Source organism: Cricetulus griseus, assembly GCF_003668045.3.
Source record: "Cricetulus griseus strain 17A/GY chromosome 1 unlocalized genomic scaffold, alternate assembly CriGri-PICRH-1.0 chr1_0, whole genome shotgun sequence".
Classification (NCBI taxonomy): domain Eukaryota; kingdom Metazoa; phylum Chordata; class Mammalia; order Rodentia; family Cricetidae; genus Cricetulus; species Cricetulus griseus.
Window position 1 is genome coordinate 73,383,019 of NW_023276806.1, and position 16,676 is coordinate 73,399,694.

General features: G+C 37.7%; 1 protein-coding gene across 2 annotated transcripts in view; it reads left to right on the plus strand.

Moving 5' to 3' along the window:
• Glrb (glycine receptor beta) overlaps positions 1–16,676 on the plus strand; it is a 66,428-nt gene that overhangs the window by 21,931 nt on the left and 27,821 nt on the right. For both annotated transcript variants that reach the window (XM_035451583.1, XM_035451584.1), the window contains exons 2-3: positions 10,371–10,477; positions 12,063–12,130. In XM_035451583.1, coding sequence (XP_035307474.1) covers positions 10,371–10,477; positions 12,063–12,130 — 175 coding nt within the window. The remainder of the gene's footprint in view (positions 1–10,370; positions 10,478–12,062; positions 12,131–16,676) is intronic.

Sequence of the window (16,676 nt, forward strand, 5' to 3'; positions counted from 1 at the left end):
TCTGAGAAGAAATGACCCTATGAGATCCTCACCTCAAAAAACAATTGAATAAAACTCAAAATTATTTTATGCTTTAAAAAACAAACAAACTGGTTTGAGTCAGGTGTAGATTAGAAGAAAGGATATGTGATAGGTAGGGTTTTAGTTGGGGGGGGTGGTAGGGGAGGAAGGGAGGGAGAAGGGAACTGGAATTATCATAATTCAGTCTTGTTTCTAATTCAAATAAAAATGATAAAAAATTATTTATTTTCACCTAAAATAAACTGGAAAGAAATAAACAATAGCTATAAATAAGAGAAATAAATTCTGTTTTACAGGCTCATTTGTTTTAAGTAGTATTGTGCTTTAGGTGAAAATGTGCTGCCTGTAACCATTTTACTTGTATGAAACATGTATGCTGTATTTCTAAGTTATTACTGCATATTAGTATTTAATTATGGCGAGCCAAAGACACTGCTAATCTGGTAATAGTGATAATGCTGTCTTTTTAGGGCCTTTTCCTGAACATGATTGTGGAAATCTGCAAGAATGGCCACCTGAGTTTAAAATCTCTAAAACCCACTTAAATATAATATATATATATATATATATATATATATATATATATATATATTGTAACATGAGCCTATAACACTTTGGAGACAAAAGCAGGAATATTGTGAGTCTTTACTGTCAGGCACCCTGATCTATTGCTTAGATTAGATTTTAGATTCAGTGAGAATCAATCTCTCTCTCTCTCCTTCTCTGTCTCCATCTCCCCCCCATATACTACACTACACACACACATACACACACACACATACAATCTAACACAGTTCTTTTCACTAAGCCAAGGTTTCTTTTGAGGGTCTTCAAGTAGTTCATAATAAAAAAAATAGAAAAAAAAATTTTCTCATCAGCAGGGTCCCTTCAATTTTTAGTTGATGATCACATAGTATGAGTAATCGTTTTGGCTAGATGGATAACAAGAGCTACTGACATTTAAGCCTGATGGTCACAGGGAGAAATATAGAGTAGCTGCCTGCCAGGGGCTAAGTTAGCTCCTGGATTTAAAGGGGTATCTTACAATTGTTCTAAAGAAAAGAAGGCTAATATCTGAGAACTGCCATGTTAACTTACCCTTTCTTGCCCTTGAAACATTTCTCATGTGCTTTTAGACACATTTTTATCCTCGATATTTGTAGAAAGGTGAAGTCCCCTGTGAAGACTCTCCAGTTTTTCTTTTCTTTCTTTCTTTCATTTTTTCTTTTTTTTTTTTTTTGTTGTTATTGTGTTTTGAGACAGGGTTTCTCTGTGTAGCTTTGGAGCCTATCCTGGCACTAGCTTTGCCTCGAACTCACAGTGATCCACCTGCCTCTGCCTCCCGAGTGCTGGGATTAAAGGCGTGTGCCACCAATGCCCCGCTCTCCAGTCTTTCTTAATTTAAAATTTTACTTTACATTATTGTGTGTGCTCATAATGTGTTTGGGGACATGCATGCCACATCACATGTGTAAACGTCAGAGGACCATTTTATTGAATCAGTTATCTCCTTCCACCTCTATGTGTATTTCAGGATTTGAACTCATGTCAAATTGAGAAGGATTGAGAGGCAAGTGCCTGTGTTCTCTGAGCCATCTCACCCATCTTTTCTTGTTCTTATGCTTTTAGTTTTCATCCTTAGTAAACTCTCTGCATTTGTTTCTTTTTCTTGGAGACATCTTCTAGGTGGGTGTGTGTCACTTTCCAGTGATGTTTTCCAGAGTGTGAAGTTGATAAGGGTATTGTGGAATGATGGTCAATAAGCTCTTCCTCAGCAGCTCTTAGTGCTTTGATGCAGCAGAAGCTCACAGAAGAACAAGGTCCAAAGGAACCTTCACACTCACTATCTTTTGATGACCTTTTATACGTGTATTAAAAGCACTGGGGTCAACACATCACAACTCCCTCCCTAATCCTGATTTCCAAATTACCCCATTGCATAGGATACTGACAGCTGAGCAGTAACAGTGCTTCTGAGATGAGCACTGACAGCCTTATTATGTGGGTTCCTGTCCACCTTGGTACACTATTCAAAAGGCTACCAGGTATGTTCCTCTTTTAATATCTTTGACATTTAATGCATTTTTTAAAAGTATTCCAGAGAAAATAGTTGCTGATTATGAATACCATTAGTCCTGGTATTTCAAGACACTTAGCAGTTTTCTAGGCAACAGCAGTTGTTTTCTTCATGTGGCTCAGAGTATCTGTTGGGCCCAGATTTCGGAACCCCAAAAGAACCTGCTAAAAAAAGAGACGACTCACCAAATGCAAGGACAAAGGTTTCTTTATTGACTCGAGGATACAAGCTGTAGCAAGGACCCCATTTGTTCAGAAACAAATGGAGTACCCACTTTCAACTGTGGGGTGTTTGTATAAGGGAAAATTAGGCAAATTGTAGGGCTGGAAGCCCCAAGATTACAAAACTTCTGTGGTTACACAGGACAGGACAAAAGATTGTATGCTTCAGGCAATGTGCAATTAAGCAGGATGCTGCAGAGGAAATGAGTTTGTTAATTGTCTCTTGGGCTGGGGACTTCTACAATTGATAACTATCTGATCCTCTTTGGACCACAGGAATGTGGACACCATTCTAGGGTGTGATATCTGGTCTAAGGCCTTGAGTCCTATGGACCTTTATTTAACCTTGTCTGCTGAGCTGCCTTTTGGGAACACAGAATTTTCTTTTTGGGCTTTGGAGTCTGGGTTTTATAGTTTTATTAATTTTCCTCTTTCAGTATCAATGTGATGTTGGCAGTTTGTGATTGTTTGTTTGGACTAAAGATGCCAGAAATTAATCTTGATGATAGTTTATCAAAAGCTGCTCCATCAAAATCAGTGAGCCCAACTAATTATAGGTGGCCCCTCCTTTCTCTGACTAAATCTGATGGACGTGATGTCAAGAGATTTATCAATTGATTTTTATCCTGACCTGACACAGTTCCTATAGAAAGGTCATCACTGAGAAGTCGAAGGACTTGGTTTCTAGGTACACAGAGATTTTTTTTTTCAGTAAGTCTTTCAGCAACTGGATGAAAAATTTCCAACCATTCAGTAACCAGATGAGGCGTCTCTCTACAAGGGTCAAGCTTTCGCCATTAACAAATACCAGCTGCTGGTGCTTTTCATTTACATTGCTAGCACTTGTAAATTTCTTAAGTACGCCCCCCCCTCCAGGTTCCTAGCTTCACAGTTCTAAGTAAATACTAAGCATGCTCTTAGATACCTAAAGGTTTGCTCTTTAATTTTGATCTTGAGGTCATTTCTACAGTTGCTTAAACACGATGCAGGTGTGTGGTGCTTTTAATGGAAAATGCCCCAATAGGCTATGGCATTTGAATTCTTGGACCCTTGTTGGTACCACTGTTTGGAGAGGTTATGGGGAAAGTATGTCACTGGAGATGCAGTTTAAAAGTTTAAAGCCCCTTCCAGCACAGTCTCTTCCTCCTGATGTGGTTCCTGCCACCATGCCTGCCCCTAGCTGCTTTGCCTCCCTGCTGTCTCTCTGGAATTGTAAGCCAAAATGAACTCTTTCTTCTATAAACTGACTTGGTCATGGTGTTTTGTCAGACTAACAGAATAGAAGTTAATGGGAGATCCAAATGTACAGTGACTCTGGATGAAGAACTTTGTATTGACAGCATGTTATCATGTCTCTGTGTTGAGGAGATATCTCAGGCAGTGCCAAGAGGGTGTCTAGGTCATTATCCCCTGCAAACTTGAATTGTTCTGGACTGCATTTGGGAACCTGCCCCATGTCACTTTGGGGGTCATGAATAGGAAGGTGCTGGTACACTGCTCACACATTTTTCCTATTACTCCAGCTCCCCACCCTAATAGGGTGAAGCTATCCATTCTCTGGATGTGCTAGTCACAGTGAGGTGTGAAGATAAGGGAAGCTCTCTAGGTTCATCTGGGAAGACCAAAGGAGCATAGATAGCATGGCAGGAAGAATCACTCCCCAGTGCCCCCCCCCCCCGCCCCCAACTTTCTCATTTTCATCCAAGGAACCAACTGGCTTCTGAAGCTCCACTGCATCCTGTGAGGAACACCCCTGTGTCAACCATCTGGAGTTGGTTGACTCCAAAAAGTCACATCTGGAGTCCACTATTAACCTTACAGCCACGTGACTCCTATTTTGCCATACAAGTATCACTGACACTTCTCAGAATGTAGATGTACAGCTTTATCCCATCCTCTGACCATGTGCTGTTCTGTCTATCCACATCTTGCCCAAGCCTCTCGGCTGAAAAACAGGTCTCATTAACTCCTGTGTGGACCCTTCATTTCTCATCTTAACCTCTCTTGGTGTCATCTGGCCATTTTAACAAACTCTGCTACAAAATTGTTTTTGTGTGAACTCTATTGAAGCAGCACACTACTGGGCCAGATTATTCTTTCAGTTGCTGACTTACCCTTCTCTCACTAAAACCTCAGTGGTGTGAGGAGCTGTTTGGATCCAGGGTACAGAATTACTGGACAAGTGTATCAAAAACTACAGTTTTGAACAACATTTTCATGTCAGAATAATGAGCGTGCATGTTTGATTCTCAAAATGCATAGCCAGTATACAGTAATGCACACAGCACATAGCAAATACTCAAAAATCATTACATGAAGTAAAGAATAATTAAACTAAAAGAAATGTAGCATTTTGATCACTATATACTTAAGATTTTTATTGTTTTTCTTTAAGGGATTACAGTGTATTAGTGTTTTTATTTTTCCTGCTGCTGTTGCAACCTACTTGAGACTCCTTAATATCTTAGAAGAGAAGGCTTTAATTAGCTCATAGTTTGGAAGATAAAAGCCAAGGATTGGGCAGTCTTTTTAATCTATCCTGCCATGATGGCCTATTTGCCTGAGACAAACACCAGAAATTTTGGAGCTGGTGAGTGGTAAGGGTGGGCATGGAAGTGGGGCTTACTTGGTGAGGCAGGAAATAGGGCGTTGCCATATTTTGTTGTTCAGATCATCCCAGCCTGACCACTAGGATCCCTGTTTGATGTCTTTTCAGGGTCCATCCTTGAACAGTTTTATTATATTTTATTTTATTTTATTTTATTTTATTAGTTCTAGTTAGGGAACAAGCTTATTTCAAGTCCCTTCTCCCTCTCCCTCCTCTCACTCCCAACCCTCCTCCCCCACCCCAGCCACCCCCACCCCATCCACCCACCACTCCCCAGGCAGGGTAGGGCCCTCAACGGGGGCTCTGCAAAGTCCACCAAATCTTCCTATGCTGGTCCTGGGCCCTTCCCCATGTGTCCAGGGCCAGAGTGTAACCCTTCACGTGGGATGGGCTCTCAAAGTCCCTTCTTGCACCAGGGAAAAATACTAATCCACCACCAGAGGCTCCCTGGAGTGCAGAGGCCTCCTTATTGACATCCATGCCTTGAACAGTTTTTTAATCATTGTGAATTTAGTATTTGTTTGTAAATACTTCTTCATTTTCTATTACTGCAATTCTTCTACCTGCTTTGAAGAAATCTTCCATCAATCTATAAGAGAAAATTGCCTCCTTACAATCCTGACCAATATCACTGCTGCCATGATTTGTAGTTGTATTGTTGTCTTTGATATGAATTCTTTCTTGGAAAAACAGGAGGTTTTCTGCTAGCTCCTGGTCTTTGTGCTTGGGAAGGCATAATCCAAGCACAATGAATTCGAATTCCTTGCTGCAGGAGGTTGGGTGATCACATTTGATTCTGTAACAGAGGGGTTTTTTTAGCCTATGTTCCACAGGTTCAAGACTCCCAAACTGTGCTTGTATGCCATGTTCATAAGTGTATAGCTTTCTTTCATCAGATTTGCAAGGATATGTCACCTAACAAAGAAGAGAAACACCACAGCCTGTGCCTTTCTGTGCTTCCTTCTTTCTTCGTATGTGTGCATTTGTGCTTGGGCTAGGTCATGTGCAGAGCAGCATTTGCACCAGTCCTCACTCTGACAGTGCTTTTTGGCTGAGAAACCCCATACCATTACTGCTGCCCTTCTTAGAATATGAAAAAAATTAGGTAATCCATCGGATATAGAATTACAGTATGAGGAAATCAGGCCACATTCTCATGCATATCTGTTTTAGAGTTGTCATGCAATGATGAGATTGTTCTACACTGAATGGTAAGTGAAGCCTCTGTTTAGAAAGAGATTTCTGCATTTTACTTTGTGTGCTGCAAAGCATTACATCATACAGCCATATAGCCTGACACGTTCTTTGCATAACTTTCTATGTTAGTAATGACATTGGTTCAAGTTTAGACAAGTGAACATTGCAGGGATGGTTGTAAAAATACTTGTTATATAAGAAAGCATTTCCCTACTCATTTGGTCACTTTGCCTGCCTAAGTTATTTTCTTGATAGCATATTTCTAAAAAAATAAATCCTGCTCTGTAATATACTGGAATTATTGATTGAAATAAATTATTCACATGGATAAAACATTCAAAATCTTAACGTTCTGCTACTAAAGTAGTTACCAATTGTGTTCCATTTAAAATTACTAATAACACACTTTGCAAATTATGTGTGTATGTATGTGCATGCATGTGTGTTTCTATATAAACAATCAAATACATGGCACGCATATTTCATTTTGTCTTTTGGAGAAAGTAGCTTCAGACATCTAATCCCCCTCAACTCAATGGAGTATTTTTATGTGATTTTAATATTGGTAAGCTGAAACATATGATTACTATTTTATATGTGGTGGAAAATTCCCCGAATTCATGCCTGCAAATATAAACCACTTGCTATTTCCTTATATTTAAGAAGGTTTCTGAATTTTCAACACAGGCAAGATGAACTCCTTATTAAATATTCAGGTTAAGCTGTATTTACACATATAAGCAAAAATTAGGTCTGAAAATATTTGGTATATCCCTTGGGGTGTGTGTGTGTGTGTGTGTGTGTGTGTGTGTGTGTGTGTGTGTGTGTTTACTTGATTTTTCCACTGATACTGATTTCATTTGTTCAAATGTAATAATTTGGTTTAATTGTAAGGAGAAATGAAAGCATTTGAGAATAGCTACGGTGTGACACTAATGAAGTGCAGAAGAGGCTAAGTCTTATTTTTAGTAAGGATTTAGAAAAATGTTTAGTAAGAGCAATGGAACCATAGGTGTAGCAGATGTAATTCTAAAGTATGGCTGGTGCTCACAGAAACTATAGCAGGGTGTTTCTTTGAAACAGTGCAAACATCAGAGTGATGCCATGCAGACTAAGCCCACACTGCAAAGCCAAAGCTCTGAGGCATGTTTTACCTTTGAAAAAAACAGGATTAGAGAAGTCATTGCCAACCTCCATCAGCAAATGGCATGACTGTGGAGTTCATCTTGCCTTCTTACAGAGCAAGGCTACCCAAAGAAACCTGATATTGAGAAGTTATTTTTCTTGGTTGTATTTATATGATTCATAGAAAGAAAGTAACAGCAGTCTCTCTCTCTCTCTCTCTCTCTCTCTCTCTCTCTCTCTCTCTCTCTCTCTCTCTCTCTCTTTCTCTCTCTCTCGATATGTAGACTGTCCTGACCTGAGACTTTGTTGCTCAGTCTAGCTTCAAACTCAAGGGTGATTCTTGTACCTCAGCTTCCCTACTGACTGGATTTCAAGTGTGAGCCACTGTGCCTGATTTGGGCTATTTATTTATCTATAAAACTAACTTCTTGCCAGGTGGTAATGGTGCACGCCTTTAATCCCAGAACTTGAGAGGCAGAGGCAAGTGGATCTCCGTGAGTTCGAGGCCAGCCTGGTCTACAAACTGAGTTCTAAAATAGCCAGGACTATTACACAGAGAATCCTTGTCTGGAAAAACGAAAAACAGAGATAAACAATAAAAAACAAACAAAAAAAACAAACAAAAACTAACTTCTTGTGTGGATTGGTTGCAAATTTTATGTTTCATGGAGAGAAACTCCCTTGATCCTGTAATTGAAAGTGAGAGTGTTTAAAATATTAAGAGTCAAATGATGCCATTTGGCTTGGACAATGGTAATGAGAAGGCAGATAATATTCCACTTCACCATGTCAGGCTTTCCATGGGATGAGAAATCAGCCAGGAGATGTGACCAAGCTTCACATTTTTAAGTATTTATTTATATATTATACTAATACTTTTATTATTATTTCCAGGAGCTAAAAATCAGCTATTACCAAATTTGCTTAACCTGTCAAATTTACCCACTCATCAGCAATCTTTTTCCCCCTCTCTCTACTGAATAGTACCATTCGGCTTAGATAAATATTTTTTCTGTTTAATCAAGCAATAATATGTTAGTCATTTGAGAGACTGAAATGAACACAGGAGTCAGTTCTCCACCACCCATTCCATAATGGAATATTGAACTGAGCCAATCAGGGCAGGTGGAAAGTGTTCGGTCCTGTTTGTTTAATGTCAGTACAGGGAACAAGCTGTGAGTCTTTTATTAATCATGGTTTCTGTATTGTATCTAGTAGGTATTCTATAAATAGACATGGAGGAAAGCCACAAAATTGTCATCATATGATGCATTCATTAGTTTGCATTACCTGGAATATGATTGCATGGTTGAGACAACTTTTAAGAAAAGGGATGAATGTTCAGGCAGTTTTAAAGACAATGTAGGTTTAGATTGGTACAATTAGAAAGAGGGGTTACAATGTGGAATGGTGGGAGTGAGTCTGTACCAGGGGATAGAGGAAGGGTGCAGTTTGTGACCCAGTTTATTAGAAAGGAAAAACAAAATGTCTGAAAGTTCCAAACTATACAATTAGAGATAATTGTCTTTATGCCTTCTTTTCTTTGCTCTGAAGGAATGTAATTGTAAAGGATTTTATATCAAGAGACACAATAGCAGTCCTTAATTGATTCAATAAAGGTATATTTCATAATTAATTCCATTTTCCTTCCTTGAATGAGAAAATCTATAGATAGGATTGAACACTAATTTGCATCCTAATATCCAATTTCTCTTCACACCCTCATTCTCCTTGGAGAGTCTGATCTTTTGATAAGGGATGACAATTGGCTCTAAGCAGATAACAATTTTCGTTGCAGTGAAATAGAAAATCTCATTACCAATGCTTGGATCCCTGGAGGTGTGATATTGGAGTTGATAAGGCCATGAGAAGCAATTTTAAAAAATCTATGCAATCTCTTGCACTTTGGGAAATTTAACTAATTGGTTTTCATCTGTTGCTTAATATGTTTCACTGAGGATGATTTCTATCTGAAAGAATTGTCTATAGCAATTCATAGTCATTTTAGCTCTTTCATAAGCTTGTGTTGTCTTAGAGTTCATCTCTGGGAGCCTCCTTGTGTCAGAGCAGAAATGGCTACTAAGTGTTTAAGTTGTGATAAAAAAATAAAAAAAAACTGTATCAAAGATTGCTTCACATAAATTAGTCATTTATTACCACATCTATACATATTTGACATTACCAGATGTTGTCTCATTTTAATCTATCTTGTGATCCTTACGGCGTATTTTTTGTTGTTGTTGTTGTTGTTGTTATTGTTATTTAGATTGTATGCTGAAACTTCATGGGAGGTACAACAAAACCAAACAGAAACAATGTATTTCTCCCTTGGCTACCTAGGAAGTCCCTTTTATAAAATGTGCTCTTAAACTGTCAATTTAGTCATGACTCATTATTTAGAAGTAATAGCAAAATTTCATATAGTTAATAATTAGTTAACAGTAAAATAGAAAAACATGGCAGCCTATTCTCTTCTAAATAAACAGTGGATGACTAATATATACAGAAAATATGTAGAGTTTTTGTGTTGGTGATTTGTTTCATCGATCGGACAGTAGAGAGACTTCTTTTAACCCATTTCTACTCTGGGTAACCATTATGATATTTTTAAGGGAAAAGTGTTATTGTTTCTGGGGAATAACATTTATAAATAACATTATTGCTCTTGGGGACTCTTAACTGTCTCTCTGGCCACGTTAGCTCACGATATTTACACTCCCCTCTCTGTTTTTGTACAAGCTAATGACGTGCATTGTTCAGAAACCTGTTCTTTACTATCTCACTGAGTTGTGCACATTTGCTTGTAGATTGTGTTGCTTAAGGACAAGTGAGAAATCTGCTTAGTTTTACTGACTATGAGGTAACGTGTATAGTGAGCTTATGGTATTGCTTCATGCAGTTAGAAAACTTAATGCTAAGAAATATTTTTTTCTTTTTTATATACAGATAACCAAGGTTTGGACAGTGTTTGTAACTTTTTATTTACTTTTCCTTGGAAAAGTCTCAGAGGAATTGTGTACTTGTCTCAAGGGAGCCAGGCCAGTTCTCCAGAGGAAAATGGCCTCTTTCTGTTGCTCTTTATTAATACTTACCAGCCTCTTCTCTGTCTTCCTTCATTTAGTCAGCAGTCACCAGAGGACCTTGCACGTGTGCCCCCCAACTCCACCAGCAACATCTTAAACAGGCTGCTGGTCAGCTATGATCCCAGGATAAGACCAAACTTCAAAGGTTTGTTGTCTCTGCCTTCCCTCCATTCCCTTCAGTCTTTATCGTTTAAAACTTAATTCTACTTATGTAATACTGGGTTTCTTATGTAAAGAAGGATAGAATTTCAAGTTAACATTTAACTTTCCTGCAGTGTGCTTACTATCAGAGATATTTAATGCTTAAAGTACATTTTTGTTATTAAGAAAAATATTCATTCTAATAGTTTTATATAGTTACCAGTTGAAAATATGAAAAGGTATATCCTGCGAATTAATAGCCTGACCACTAACATGGATTTCTTAAGTACTGTGTGTCCCTAATCTTAGTGAATTAAAGTTTAGGCTCTGGACATTGATGTGGTGTTCGTTAATAGACGTAACAGTTAATAATTCGTACAACCACTTACTCAGGAAAAGTGAACAGTTCTGATTGCATATAAGCTCTTTTATCAGTATATTGTATTTATAAAAAGTACTTCTTTCGCTGAAGGAAAGATGGCCAACTTGTTTTTTAAAAATGCATTAACTTTATGAGTAAAACTTTCTAGAACAAAAGTTATTATTTCAGCAAGATATTACCACTTGTCACAGTTTTTGAGGAAAAATAAAGCCTTGCTTAAAATAAAATAGTTTCATGACCTGTTGCATTTTTGTTACAAAGCTTTAAAAAAAAATAAATTCAGAAACTCTGTGTGAAGAATGTCCTCTGGAACACTGTAATCCTTATTGTTGGGAAAGGCCAGACATTAATGTACATCAGATTAGCATTATAAGGCTTGGTATTTTTTCTCCCTTTGCAGAAAAAAAGGTCTGCAGCTGCTTCTAGTCAAATAGCATTCTACAGCTATGTTGTAAAAACAGGGATTTTGTTCATTACCAGAGCCTATTCAGTCATTCTCCACAGCAGCCACAGTCTGCGTTGTCACATGCCTCCCATGCATTGATTCACACCTGTTTCTCATCAGCAGTGCTTATGAGGCTAAAGGCTAAATTCACATGTTCCCTTTGATAGGCACAACGAGGTAGAAAAAAAAAAAAAAGAAAATTGCAACATTATACCTTGGTTCTCACTCCATGAACTTTCAAATTATTTTCCAACAGGTCACACAGAAATCTTTATAATGGCTCCATTATAAGTCTGATTAGCTTTGTGCTTTCATGAAATAAAATGAAAATACAGTAATTATCAGTAAAATCCATTGAATACTGTTATAGCAATTAATTTAAAGATTTGAAATGATTAAAAATGCAAAAAAATCAAACTATTTTCAAATGTGAATTTTACAGAATATTTTAGTAAGGAAACCCATCAAATTATGCAGTTCACAGTAAAAACATATATTCCAGTGTTTTTTCAACTTAAAAGAGAAATATTTTTGAATAATGCATACCAATGAATATAACTGAAGTGATGTTTTATCTTATAATTAATATTCAGAAAATGAAATCAATAGCAATTGCGAACATTATACCGTACATTAAGAACAAAGTTTTTGCATATAAACGTACATTTCAAAAATATAAAAATTAAGTGTCTATACCATATTATAACAACTCCCACCAAGGTTTTTGCAGCTGCTAAATTTTTCTTTGATTTCTATTCGTAGGCATTCCTGTTGATGTAGTAGTCAACATTTTTATTAATAGTTTTGGATCCATACAAGAAACAACCATGGTAAGATGATAATTTCATATTCATTATTCCAAAACTTTCAGTCACAGGACAGTGTAAACTATTAAAGTTGGAAAATAAGGAGTGACTGTGAAGAAAACTGCATGCAATCTAGCATGAAAAATTACAAATCCCCAAGTTGTGTTGAGGAAGAGCTTTCAGCGCCTATGTGATTTTTCCATTCAAATTCAGCCTTGGAACTTCCAGGCTTAGGAAATATGTATTCCCTCTAAAAATTGTATGCTGTCTTGGGAAAGAATTTATGTACCTAAACACTCCTTCTCTCCTTCCCTTTTTTCCCCTCCCCCTCTCTTTCTCTCTCTCTCCCCTCTCTTTCCCTCTCCCCTCCTCCTCTTGCTCCCTCTCCCTCTTCCTTCCCTCTCCCCTGCAATTCCTCTTCCTTCCCCTGTCCCTCCGTGGGTGTGCACATGTATGTGCCTGTGGACTTCCTCAATTACTCTCCCCCTTATTTTTTGAGACAGGCTCTCCACTGAACCTAAAGCCAACTGATCAAGCTAGAATGGCTGATCAGCAAGCCCCAGTCATCCTTCTATGTCCTCCTCCCCAGTACTAGGATTACAGATGTGGACCACTGTGTTTGGCTTTTTATGTGGGTTTTCAGGATCTGAACTCAAGTCTTTGCTTTCATGGCAAACACTTTATGGAGTGAGCCATTCCCCTAGCCCCCAAGAAACCATTCAGAAGAGACCCCTTGAGCCATTCTCCAGTCTATATGAAGTAATGAAAACTCTTAGGAAACATTCTTTCCTTTTAGTTTTTAGATGTATGAATTTTCAGATAAAGTTTTAAGTTTCTGGGAGGAGATTTTTTTTCTCTTTTATCCTAATTTTGAGGGAGTTAGAATGAACATAGGGAAGAATTGATTTTCATAAAGTGTACCTGAAATTCCTGGCAGAGTAACAAGTACAAAGAAGGATGAAGAGGGAGCAGTACCTGTGATCTAAAAGAGAACAGAAATTTGTAGATTATCTGAACTATGAACATTATTATTGATGAGCCATAAACATGTCTTCAAAAGTCCTTCAACAAAATCTAATATGTGTTCAAAAGTTTTAGATGAGCAGGTAATCAAGTGGTTTCTTCCCTTCTTGAAAAACAAAATACTGAAGTAATACTTAAGGGAGGAAATAAACATTTTCCTTTGTTTTGTGTTATTGTTTTATTTTTTGAGATACCTATTTCTTTAAGTGATGCTAGCAGGTTTGATTGTAATAGTAGTAGAACTACTACGTATCATATAATCTTCTAGAATATCTCAGGCTACAGAACAAATTATCTAAAGTAGTCACTTTTTTATTTTTAGCTGCAGAGCTATATATTTTTGTATAGTAGAACACTGTGTGCTGTAATTACTTTCTGACAGTTATAGTAACAAATGTGGTGGATTTGTTGTTGTTGAAGTACATATTTCAGCATATGTAAGCTCCTGAGCAGTTGATAGTCATAGGAGAGAGAGAGAGAGAGAGAGAGAGAGAGAGAGAGAGAGAGAGAGAGGGGAGAAGAGGAGATTTGGGGATTGAATCCAAGTCTCACACTTAAATGGCATAGATATATATTATAGGTCTCTAAAACACATTGTTTTATCCTCCTTTGAAATATACTGTCATTTGTCACTTGGGAGAAAGGTGTGATGCTCATTCATTTAAAAGATGTTTCACCCACACAAGCTCTTCATTTCATAAGAGTAGGTGGTTTCTGGAGGTGAAAATTTGAAAATTTGAGGGTTCTGTTTGATCTACTTGGTCTCTGCACTCCACCTCTGTTCCTTAGCATTCTTTCTTGGCCTCTGGAGCTAATTCTAAAACACTGCTCTTAAGAGTTAATGTTCTTTTGGAAATATCCCGATTCTTCATGTTGTACATCTTGTCTCCAAAAACAAGTCTATAATGTCTGGGGGCATATAACTAAATGATCTGTTCATTGATTTTTTTTTTTCATGTGCCATCACTCAGTAGATGAAATAACCCAAATGTTTGACTCTGAGCCTCATTTATCAAGTAGATTTGTTCTACCATGTCAGTGCTGTATTTTGCTCTTAGTGGAGTTGGCTTCTTAAGTACCACAAAATTTTAGAGGTACATCATTTGAGGATATCATGTTTTACATACTTACTATGGAGATTTCATAAATATTGTTATTAGACAGGAAAGGACACACACACATGCACACACATGCATGCAGGCACGCACCCACGTACACATGCACGCGAAAATAACTTCTGAGAAAAAAAGATGGAGCTAGATAGACCAGTCATTCATTTTTTTTTTTATCATGAACAGAAGTCATAAACTATAGAGATGACTTTGGAGTCATTCAAGAGGATGTTCATATAGGAGTATTAGCTTTTGAGGCTGCTCATTAAAAGCAAGCTAATAAAAATAAAACTGTCCCCCAAGCAAGAAGTGGGGAAAGCAAAAAGATTAGCTCCATCAGCATGTTGGTTACATATTCATGACAGTGAGGTGCTGAATAGTTGACTTGTCACCAACAGACTTGAACTTGAGCCTCCCAAGTCCCTTACAACAGGAGAGACTAAAATACAGAGTGACAGTGCTTTTGCCTGCCCCCTAAAGTTCCAGCGATAATCATTTATTCGCTTGTCCCACTATTACAAAAGTTAGAACATCCCCAAGTACTGAAGAACCTGCAATAACTTTGATGTGCACTTGGGGTTTTGTTAATTAATGGACTAGAAACTTCCCTTTGAGATGCTGCTGAAACAAAAGAAACATTAGCATTTTGAAAGTCCAACACTTTACTCACTTTAGAGATTTTCAGGATAGACAGGCAGTTGCTCATTCAAATCTCAATGCAAGACATGGAGCTGGGGGCTGGATAGGACCTTAATAGCCACTAGTCAAATGGCAGACAGATGTGGGGCAACTTCTGAAAGGAGAGGAGTGATTGTTTCCTCCAGTGCATGAAATTGGCATGGCAGCCTTTGTCAGGTTCCTTTAGCACTGCAGGGGTAGGGTGGGGTGGATTCTCCCAGGTTATTCATTCCTTTATTTTTATATTGGGTGCCGCTGCCTAAACTGAAAGTTATTTCAACTTATTTGGAAATCATGGTTGTGCAGTGAAGGAAACACTGGACCCATGTCAATCTTCCCCATGCTGTTTCTTATTTCTGTGAATCTGTGCTCTTTCTTCGTGTTCTGTGGCCTTGCTCTGTGACTCTGTTGTTCCCTACTTCCAGTGTCCGTGTGGTTCACTGGCATTCTGCTACCTTCCATTGTTATAAGCTATCATTACAGATGCCATAAATGATAATTGCTGACACAAATAGCAACATTACACAGATCAACAAATAAATATTACCACCCCAATATGAAATTTCCCGAAGGAACGATTCTGCTTTGACCACTTTTCTGTGGTACTGTTAGTGGCAAATGAAGTAAGAGCACTCAAAGTAGTGAGAATTTGTCTAGGGAACATCTGATCTACAGTCACACTCTTAATAGTTTTTATTTTTCTGTTTGTTCCCTATTGTTTGCTTAAGATAGTGGGTTTTCTTAAATGAATAGTGAACCATTACCCACTGTGGAAAATTGAGTATCATAGTTGATTGTAATAGTCTACGCATGAGCACTCTGTCTCATGAGAAACACACAAGAGCTCCTTCATGGAAATAAAAGCCTGTTTATACAATCCATTTTCTTTTTTTAGGCCTTCTTTGTAATTATATTGAATTATTGCTATGCTACAAATCATGATCCTGTCAGGCTTTCTATGCCATTCTGCTGCATGACTTTCCGTTGTTTTAATAATAGACTTCAAATCATCCTGGGCAACACAGCTGTGCTTGTCAAGAAAAGGAAAATCATGTTTGGGATCAGCTTAAAGAGCTTATTTCTAATTCCTTCCAATTGTTCATCTTTGTTATTTGATTTTATCTTTTCTTGTATGTATAGATTTAAAATCTATTTTTAAGTCCATTCTTTAAAATCCATTTCACTGTACTGTTCTTTACATTTTGTTATTGCTTTTCCAGCATAGTTTTATTTTTTAAAACTATTAGACACACTTGTTTTAATTTTTCTTTACTTTTCATCATGATCAACTTTGTGTTTCACCTTAGGTATAAAGTCAGAAGTGATAAAATCGTTTTCCTATTTCTTCCTTTTTAAAGCAAAGATCTCTCTTTCTCTCCCCTCCTGTGTGTGTGTGTGTGTGTGTGTGTGTGTGTGTGTGTGTGTGTGTGTGTGTTCATGTGTATGTGCATGTGTAAGTGTATGTATGCTACAGAATGTCTTTGGTGGTCAGAGGAAATTGTGAAGGAGTTGGCTTTTTCCTTTGACCATGTGGTTTTTAGGGATCAAGCTTATGTCAACAGGCTTAGCAGCAAGTGGCTTTGCCTGCTGCACCATATCTCCACTCCCTCATTTCCATATTCTGAATCTTCAAAGTTTTCCCTTGGGTATACCAATGCTGCCCATATCCAATGAACAAGAAAGAGGATATGATGGTGTTCATGGAAAAGGAGTTGTTGCAGATTCTGTTAAATTCATGATCTTAAGAAAATGATTGG